Consider the following 10,624-nt stretch of genomic DNA (forward strand, 5'->3'; position numbering starts at 1 on the left):
ACCAACTGGCCCTTCAAGCTGAATGTTGGCGGGGCAACATACACCCTCATCTCTTGAGGATATTGGAATGGCAGTCACTACTGGTGTAAGATCCTTCGGAGCGCAAATATCTCGGCAGAAAAGGGGAGTTTAACAGCGGTTTGGATGCATAATGATGTGGAGAATGACGGCTATGCTCAACAAATCAATCGAGTGCCAAGTTCAATCGCTGGCGCAGAACAGTTCACCAGCTGGCTCTTGTATTCGCGTGCGTGGACGCCTTCCGAGGAAGAATACGTTAACAAATCCATCCAGAAGATTGTGGATGACAATCCCGACGCAGTTGGAGATGTCCCCTTCAGAGAAATGAAGGCAATTTTGAACATATCTCATTCTTCGACGTTGATTGCACACGAGGGACCAGCGCCAAACAACTCTCAATCTCAAACAGTCCACTCTGAAACACCGGCCGAACATTCTGCTTCACCTGAAGAATCAAAACCAAAAAAGAGGGCCAGAAGGAAAAACAAGATGGCAACAATAAGAGAATCGGAGGAGAGTGATGTCGAATCGGACGTCGCCAAGATTCTAGACCCAGACGAATCGTTCATCGCCAATCAGACCTTCGAAGACAAATCTTTTTCCGTCGCCAAGATTCTAGACCCAGACGAATCGTTCATCGCCAATCAGACCTTCGAAGACGAATCTTTTGCGGCGAATGAATCTTTCATTGCCAATGATTCTTTCATGGCCAATCAGACCGGTGAGACCGTTGAAGACAAGTCTTTTGTTGGCAATGAGACAGTTCAGAACAAAATCGAGCAGCAGTCCTCTCAAACTCGAATTTGGATAAAGCTCAAACCTCCCTGCCCACCAGCGCCGGCGATCCCAGCTACCTCCAAAAGCAAAAGACCTACGAGGCGATCAAACAGGAAAATATAGTTGTGCAATTTTCTTTTTTGGATGGTTTGTGAAAAAACGTTTGCAAAATTGTATTTCTGTTAGCCTTGATGTTATTTTACGGCCTTCATATTACAATCTATGATGAGTTGTAAAATAAAGAGTTGCAAATTTCCACATAACAGGGTTGCAAATGGAAATTTGCAACCCTTCTATCTTGCAACGCATATGGTTTGCGAAATATGTTTTGCAAAATTGGTCTTCAGACCGCTAATTTACGTTTTTACAACCTTACTTTTGCGCACCTTCACTTTGCAACTCACATTTTACGATGATGAGTTGTAAAATTACATAATTCATGGTATATGTATAACTTTACAACCCATATATTTTACAACCCATATGACTCGCAAAAAATGAGTTGTAAAATTACATCGACCCTTATAATATGTACTTCCTCTCGCCTCTCCCGATCAATCTGTAAGTCACCGTTCCTAAATCCCACCATCATCCAGGACTTGAAAGCTGACCTGTTTCATTCCTGTTAATCATCTGGTAAACTTTGTGATCAATAGTACTATTTCGACAGTCGGCCTCAAGCAAAGTCCACTCCGGTAAGATGAGTAATGCCCCAGCGGAGCAAGCAGTATCACTAGTCTCACCTCAAGAGGTCAAAGCCAAAGGAATCGAAAATTACAAGATCTTGGATTGTTCTTTTTCTGACCCGAGATCTGGTCAATCTGCTCTTGACGAGTTCCGGCAAAGACCAAAACTTCCAGGCGCCAGCTTGTTCGACCACGAAGTTATCGCCGATACCGCCTACACTATCGATGGTACCACCAAAGTGGGGTACATGCAGCCCGATTCAGGCACGTTCAAACGTGAGATGGAGCGCTTGGGTATCACTAGAAACGACCATTTACTCGTATACGATTACGATGGCATCATTGCGAGCCCTCGGGCAGCATGGATCTTCAATGTATGTAGGCACGGTTTTCTATCAGAAATCTTCGGAAATCCTGTCATTCATGAGTGTCTGCGGACAAAAATTTTCTCACACAGGCCTATGGTCACCCTAAGGTATCAGTTCTTGATGGTGGCTTGCCGCGATGGATTAAAGAAGAGTGTCCGGTTGAAACCGGGTCGCCGATCGAGCCCGAGCGATCGGAGTACGAGCTTCCGGGATGCGACGAGGCTCTCGCACGCGGGAAAGTGATTTCATATGACGCTATTGTTCGTAACTTCAAGGTCACCGCTGACGGAGAAAGGATGTGTGTCTTTGATGCACGTCCCCGAGGCAGGCAAGTGAAGATACATATCCTAAAGCTTAAAGATCAAAGCATTAACGATTCATGGTAATATCTCAACCAAGTGCTTTCATATACTAATCAATTCGAGCGACGCATCCTTTACATAGTTTTCTCGGCACCGGTCCCGAACTCTGGCCCGGACTACCATCAGGCCATATGCCACATTCTCTCTCGCTTCCATACACATCCTTGTTGACCCAACCCAGCGACTCGGAGCCCTACTCGAAATTTCTAAGCCCCGATCAGCTCGAGAAAATCTTCCTGGAGACCCTGAACAACGACCACAAGAAATGGGAACAGATCAAACACGGCCAGGAAGAAGTCGTGGTCACCTGCGCAATAGGCATGACTGCCTGCATCATCTGGCTCGCTATTCGTCTCTGTGCCCCGACCGCAATTTATCCCAGAATTTATGACGAAAGTTGGGTCGGATATGTGCTCAGAAAAGACGCCCAGATCCTCACAAACCGTGAATAGTCCTGATTATCCGCATCTTTTCAAGAGAAGATAGACTAAGCCGAGATTTGAGATGTAATCTAACAAGACGCAATGTCTCATACACGATAACTGTTGTGTTATACAAATTTTTCATTATTATTGTTCTTTTTGTGTACTCGAAGCAGCCTGAGGCTGAAGCATTGTTGTAAGTTGAAATGAGACTGCTGAGTGAAACCAATGAGTGTAACGAACTTAACACAAGTCCCCTGCTGCGGGGTGCGCCAGCCATTTGGCTGGCTGCTCGGTTCGCGAAGCAAACCTCCCCGCAGGGTAGACTTGCGCCTCAACTCGACAAACTCGCGTGATGAGTTTCCCACCTTTTGGTGGGAGGAAACTTCATCCTCGAATTGCTCACTTCCCTCAAAACTTTGAGGATGTTTGGGCAGGGTTTATGGAAGAGCAGCATCTTCCTGTTCATCCAACCCAAACTCAGAAAACCTACATAACTTTGTGATTTTATAATCCAAGTTTATTAAAATCACAGAAACACAGAAGGCAAGATCAAAGTTTTTGCCTGTGCTCATTAGCAAAAATCCCATAAAATTTGAAATTAATCCCCAAACACCCAGGAGGGCACCTTGGATTGACCCTCCAGCCCGTGCTGGAGCAACAGGCAAAAGAAGGTTGGTCAAAAATGTCATCAAGGAGGCCCTAATTCACATCTCCTCTCAATGACCGGTCAGACCGGTCATTGAGGGGACTCACCACCTCTCAATGACCAGTCAGACCGGTCATTGAGGGGACTCACCACCTCTCGATGACCAGTCAGACCGGTCATCAAGGGGACTCACCACCTCTCAATGACCAGTCAGACTAGTCATCAAGGGGACTCACCACCTTTCAATGACCAGTCAGACCGGTCATCAAGAGTAGATGTGAAAATGTGACTCCCCCACCGTCCCTTCCCCTGCCGTACCGCTTGCGAGTCAAAGGCCCCCTCCCAAACTGAGCTAAGTCCCTCCTGGGCGCTTCGCGCCCGCCTCCAAAGGAGGGACTTGTGAATCAGTGGAAATTTTCAGATTTTGCAGAGAAAATCCCAAGTCTGCAATAACTTTTGCAAAACAATAGCTATTGTGGCACCGTAACAAACATGATGAAGGTCTACACTTGGCCTACAACCTCACAAAATTTTGGGGCTGTACCACCCCTCCTTCAACAAAAAATCAGCATCAGAAGTTGACCTGTGAGACACTCCACCAGGTACCCTGAAACAGTGAAGTGAATACAGTTCCTTTGAGGCAAAAAAGTGACACATTGGTCTTCTTTTTTTCCATAGTTCTGACAGGTGTATGAACAAAGGATGAAAAGAAGAAGCAATTTTGCTTTTTTTGATGAAACTTGTTAGATTTCTAGTCACTCTCAGCCTGAAAGTATTTTATTAACTAGTTATAAATGGTATTATCATAAAAATTATCATAGTTTATTATATTAAGACTTGTAGCTCTTGATGTTTAGTTAGACGTGTAGATCTAGCAAATTTATTTACTGTTTGAGACATGTAGCTTCTCAAGTGTTAAGACATGTAGTTCTTTTCTCAAGTTGTATTGTAGCTGTCACAAGTGTGACATGTTATTCTAGTTTAAGTAGTACTCTGATGTCATAGTAATAAATCCATTGAGTCAGAGCATTATTTCTTGTTGACCGCCTCAAGATTCATCAAGATAAATAAAGTCCCAAGAGCTCCTCTTTCGAAATTTCTTCTCCATCCTCCTCTCAATCCGACGACGGTTCTTTAAATCTAACAAAACTGACATCAAATGGAGTGTAATCTGTGAGACAATGCCCCTAGGGACCTGCGTCTTACCCATTATGAGGCCTTCTTGGTAGCTGATTCCTTGACCATTAAGGTGGGGTGTTATGTAACAAAACAAATACTGATAGATTTGCAGGCTTCTTGCCTGTTCATGTACATTGAGCAAACCTGTGATGCCAAAAAAAAAAAAATGTTAGTCCCTCATTTGGAGGGGGGCGCTTTGCACCCAGTAGGGAAGCCCCCTCTGACCAAAAACCCTTGCCCTGCGCAGGTGGCACTTGTGCAGAGCAACTGGAAAGTGTCAATGGCAATCAGTGCTGCACCCGCTCTAGATGCTTCTCCCTGGGGCCCTCCTCCCGGCGACATTGATCAAACTCCAGACGGACTGGGTCACACAATCAGACAGCGGGGCTCATGGAAAAAGATTGCTTGGATATGGAGGAGTATGAAGTGATTAGATGAATCATAATCAAATTTTCATTGGATTCTTTGATCATTTTGCTATATATTGATCAGTCTCACAAAAACATTAGGGCTTGACTTATTCAGATTAAGACTTGTGCAATCCATTTTTTTGCATAAAATTGATTTGAATGAGAAATTTGTTTTTTTTGCATGCATGGGATGCAATGGAGTTTGTGTTCCTTAGCAGGGAATGGGGGATACTTCACAACAGTCTACTTAGCCAGTTTTAAAATCATTTTTGCCTATCTAATATGGCTAGCCTGTTAAGGGAAAGGGTGATTGAAAGTGGTGGGATGGCCATTGAATTTGCAGCGGCGAAGCCGCCTTGGCCTCTAGTGAGTTTTATAAAATCACACTTTGAACTTTTTTTGCTTGAACGAGCGGTTTGAGCACCCCGCGCACACCAAAACAAGTCCTCAAACATTGAAAAGTCATGCTTTTCAAAAATCACTATAAAAATAGTGAGGAGTCATAAAAAAAGTTACATAACACCAAAAGAAAGACAAGAAGCAGGCCTTTATGGCCTGCGAAAGGAATTCAGTCAAGACAAGGAAGGAAGCGGCTACAGGAGGAAGAAGACAAAATATACAGTTTTCCCGCAAAATCGGGAAACTCATCACGCGGGAATCCCGACTTGAGGTATAGGCCTCCACTGGCCTGGACAGCTCCGCTGCTTGCTCCCGCTCCCGCCCGGAGGCCTAGTTAAGCTCATGAGTGTAAGGTTTGTGTGCGTGGAAAAAGTCCCTCAATCGGAGGCACACAAGCGCTGTTGCAACCCTCCAAAGTATTGAGTTCTCAGTAGTAGCATACTTGTCAACCGGACATGTAGTGATAAATAGAGTTGTAAACCTAAATGAAACCTACTTGAACGTCAGTTTAAATAGTAATCCTGTACCACTTCCTATTTCTCTTTTCTTGGGGGTTTCAAACATGGTGCAGGTGCTGTTGCAGGCATCCCTAATTCAGGAAGAAATCAGGGCACATGCAACACACCCTGCATACCTGCACCCAAGTTTACCAAAAAACATGCAAAATAATTTGAAAATTCTTTTTGCAGAAACTTTGTTTACCTGAAATGGGGTTCCTGAACTGGGACCTGCACCATGTTTGCACCATGTTTGAAACCCCCTTGAAGGGGGTTTCAAACATGGTGCAGGTCCCAGTTCAGGAACCCCAAGAAGATCATAAATCCAATTTTGGCTGGGAGATTTCAGCTTGCATGAAAAGTGACATCTCCTAGCCAAAATAAATTCTCACACCCATTTTACCTTGACTCTTAATACTTACGGAGTTCACCCATTGTTTTAATTTTGAAAATAAAAGTTTGGGAATCATTGATTTATGGACCTACTTCACCCCTGCAAAAAACACTTCGCGCACTGCACAGTGCGCGGATTCCCAAACACTTTGCGCACTGCGGGTAAAATACGCAACTCTTTGAAGGTTGCTTTTGACCAATCAATACACAGGCTTCCCATTGGCCTCTTTGAATTTTCTGGGAGTTTTTCAAAGCATTCTTCTATGTTAAAAAAATCATTAAAACCAAGATGGAAGGTAGGATTTGGGCGCCTAAAAAACAAGGTTGTCATAGCCCCAAAATTCCAAATCATTTATTGAGTAATGGAAAATGTAAGAACACCTACTTCAGAAGTTTTTAGCCACTTTTTGCAAGGATACAGGTCTAAAAAATGATAATTTAGATTTAACTAGAGGCCAAGGCGGCTGCACCGCTGCAGAGCCCACATGCCCAGCCCCACTTTGTTTAGTCAGCAACAGTAGCTTTTTCACTCAGCAGCAATGGTTTTTTACTCAGCGGTGGTATTTTATGCGACCATGTTTTTGAATGCTGAATGTACACATTTCTTGAGGTGATACATATGTAATCACCCAGGTTAATGTTTCTGTTGGGCAAAAAAGACTGGCTTTGAAAATATTTACAGCAAGGGTGTTCAAATTTAGAATTGTTGCTCTTTTTTGAGTGATTGGGTGTTACACATTTTTTTCAGATTAAAATTTTATGAATTTATGGTGTTATAATTTTATGCAGCCAAATTTGAACACCCCTAGTGGTAAATTGTACAACACACTCAACCACTTGAATAAGTTTATGTATAAAACAAGACCAAGAACCCCACAGATCTCATAATTGGATCAGCTTGAGCCTACATAGATTGTGTGACCCACAGAGGATGATATGATATTCTGATTTTGCAGATTACAGGAAGCAAACCCATCTGAATGATACTGCATCCATTGCCCAACCTTTTAAGGGGGGGGGGGGGGAACATTGGCTAAAATGTACATTTCTTTAATTGTTATTTAGATCAATACACAAGGTTCACCATAGACGGGACAACACTGATCAGCATTGGGAATTTGTTTCCAACAATAGCAAAGGCAAATAGAATCAATGGGTACTTGGGCAGGTTGGGAAAATGCTGGGTAGGGCACAGGGATGCTTAGTAAGTTTGGTGTGGCGGCCAGGAACCTATGCAGCGGCCCCAACAATGAGTACCCTTCCTCCTCCCAATGCTGAAACAAATACAAGACATGGAGTGTCTCTGGTAAATGTTTATTGTTGAAGATGGAGACCTACATGTCCTATTTTTTGTTTTCAGCCATCATATACACAATAATAGCTAAAAACAAAAAAAATGGGACTTGTAGGTCTGCATCTTCAATGAAAAACGTTTACCAAATACACTCCATGTGTCCTCTCCATGTGTTGTATTTGTTGAGTCCTCCCCCCCCCCCCCCCCCCCCCCCTTGGTTGATGTTTGGAGGTGCCAGGGAGGGGAGAAGGAAGCCCATGAAAGCCAGTATCAGGGTCTCTGTGGTAGGTTATGATATTTTTACTTGTGGGGGCTTTGAAACAAGGAACTGACACCGAGTCGTAAAACCCCCGCCTTGAGGACAAGCAGATACCTTGATTGAGCTGGGGAAATTTGCAATTGCAGGTCTCCTGTATGTGTTCAGGTTGGATACTTGGGGTTTGGCAGAAGCTAGATCTTGTCCTGGTTATCAGTAGTATCAGTGAGAGTATAACGGACCATTTGCCAATGGAAGTGTTGGGACAAGGCATGCTTTGAGTCTGACTATAAGAGCTACATTTGGGGCTAGCCTACACAAGCATTGATGTTGTTATACCAGTCGCGGTGTTAGTACGACTTACTGACATTTTGGTGCAGGTTTGTGATCCAAGAAATCACGCTCAACTTGAAAGGTTCAGGTTGAGGAAATTTGGCTATCAAGATACTGAAATATTTCAAGAAACTAAGAAGATATTTCTAGTTACATCTATAACATTCCCTCACTTTGATGGAAAGAACAATATGGGGGAAAGACGCACGCCGACGACGCCGGTCTTCTTCTTCCTGAGAGCCCAAGAACTCGGAGACGGGCGAGAGCTGATCGTGGCGTTTGCGGATAGCGTCGAGACGGGCATTGAAGGCGAGGATGATCTTGACGACGTCCCTAGCCTTGGGGGTCCTGGGCCCGGCGGCGGCGGCGTTGAGCCGGCTGAGGCGCCAGACGAGCAGCCGCATGTAGTAGCCGCGGACGCCCGAGTTCCAGTGCAGGAAGAGGTGCTGGAAGACGAGCGGGTCGAGCAGCAGGTCGAGACATAGCGCTTTCAGCGTCTCCGGCTGCGTCGTCAACCTATCCCAAGAAACCCCCTCGTCAGTTACAAGAAAGAGAGAGAGAAGGGGGAGACGCCCGCCTCGAACTGGGAGTAAATGAAGGCGATGGTGCGCCTGACGCAGACGGTGTTGTCGGCGGTGAGGAGGATCCTGCGAGGACGTCGAGGATGAAGGGGAGGTTGAAGAGGGCGAGGGAGGGTCGGACGAGGACGGGGGGGCTGGGGAGGTCGTTGAGGAGGAGCGGGGGGGGCGGGGGCGGTGTAGAGGACGGTGTAGAAGAGGCCGTCGAGGAAGTCGAGGAGGAGGAAGACGGAGCGGGTGTTCCACATGGATGGCGCGGATCCAGAGGCTGAGCAGGCCGCCGAAGAACTGGCGCCGGCGCGCGCGGTCGTCCAGTTCTCCCTCCTCCTCCTCCTGCTGCTCCTGGGGGGAGGAGGGAGGCCTGGGCGAGCCGCCGACGATGTCGAGGGCGGTGGAGACCAGCCGACGGTGGGCGAGCTCGAGCACCTTGGGCTTGGCGCCCATCGCCAGGTTGGCCGACTCGCCCGCATTGAAGCTGCTCGTCGTCGGGCCCAGCGTGGTGACCGAGCGCAGGCTGCGGTGCACCAGCGAGTCGCACTTGTCCAGGAAGGACGCCGAGACCAGCAGGAAGCCCGGCATCGAGATCAGCGTCGACGGGTGCACCACCGGCCGCGCCTGCGGACGCAGGTAGGTCGCCAGCTGGCGATGGTAGGCCCGGTAGAACGCGAACGGGAGGTCGGAGTCCGACGCCTCGAATCAACCTATCCCAAAACACTCAATCAGTCATGCGCGGGGGGCAGGGAGAACGGGAGACGGACCAATTGCCGCTCATCTCGACCTGGATGTCGCCCTCCTGGACGAGCAGATTGTCCGAGTCGGAGTATATACTGTTCTTGTTGACAACGCCTCGCCGGTCCAGGCACCGCCGCGGAGGTCAGCGTTACATGCAGGGGCGTGGCGGTGGCGTGGTAGTCATGGCTTGATGAATGTGGCATCGATTTTGCTGAGGGCAATTCCCGATTGTCTATAAAAGAGGACTCCGGGTTGTGTCTTTGTGTCCCCCAGGGCGTCCTCTGCCGCTGTAATTCCAGCGTGCAGTTTGCCCTCACCCCTCCGCTGTTGCACTTGCACAGTTTGAGGGGCTAAACTCGTTGGCCCCCCTTTGCATAATGCCTTCAATGCGGCGCGCTGGGGGCCATCCACCCACTATTTTAAACCCTGCTAGACAGGGATGGATAGTGTGTCTAGTTTGTGGTGTTTAGATTTTTTGTTAAGAACACTTTTTTTGTGATTTGCTTTTTTTTGGAAGGGGGAACCCTTGCATTTTTTTTTTGTAATTTTGTTGATTTGTAGGGGGAACCCTTGATCTTTCTTTCCGTGTTTCTCTGTCTTTAATAAACTTGGATGTGCTAATATGTGGTGAAGTTTCTTATTTTTCAGACCTGTTTGCTTGCACAAAGTGGCTGAAATTTTTTGAAGTAGCTGCTCTTAATTTTTCATCCAAGTTTATTAAAGACACAGTTTTGAAAAAATCAAAAAAATCAAGATCAAGGGTCTCCCCTTACAATTACACAAAATGAAGAAGAAAAAAATCATGGGTTTCCCCATTAACAAAATCTCAAAAAAAAAAATGCTGGGTTTCCCCATCACAAAAAAGACACAAGCAAGTTTTCAAGCTAGCCTTCCAACAGCGGCAAAGCCGTGCCCACAGGCTCAACACCCAGCCCGCGTCAAGCGCACGGGTCAAAAGTGATGGACAAAAAGGCCCCCGGCCCGCAGCAAAGGCTGCAGGCCCGTGGGGGGCCCACTCTTTGCCCCTCAGACTGCGCACGCGCAACAGCGGAGGGGTTGAGGACAACGGATAGCTGGAAGTGCAGCATCTCCAATCACCTGGGGATTCAGCTCAACACCCAACTACCTGCCTTTTAAGCTCTCGGCTCAAACACTTGGCTCAATTTTCAGACCCCCAGGCCACCAGAAATTTCCTCCTGCCTATGCCTACGACACGCTGTGGCCCTCGTAACGGTACGTGATTCCATTCCAACCGCGCCAGCCACTTT

General features: G+C 46.7%; 1 protein-coding gene across 1 annotated transcript; it reads left to right on the forward strand.

Annotated features, from left to right (window-relative positions):
• Window positions 1–510: 510 nt before the first annotated feature.
• Window positions 511–2,666, forward strand: PtA15_7A327 (uncharacterized protein; the record flags this gene model as incomplete). The annotated part of the gene is made up of 5 exons (XM_053170923.1): window positions 511–761; window positions 785–920; window positions 1,469–1,858; window positions 1,942–2,180; window positions 2,297–2,666. 5 exons carry the CDS (start codon window positions 511–513, stop codon window positions 2,664–2,666), a joined length of 1,386 nt encoding a protein of 461 aa, XP_053022156.1.
• Window positions 2,667–10,624: the final 7,958 nt, after the last annotated feature.

The sequence above is a fragment of the Puccinia triticina genome, chromosome 7A (genome assembly GCF_026914185.1).
Source record: "Puccinia triticina chromosome 7A, complete sequence".
NCBI classification, from domain to species: Eukaryota; Fungi; Basidiomycota; class Pucciniomycetes; order Pucciniales; family Pucciniaceae; genus Puccinia; species Puccinia triticina.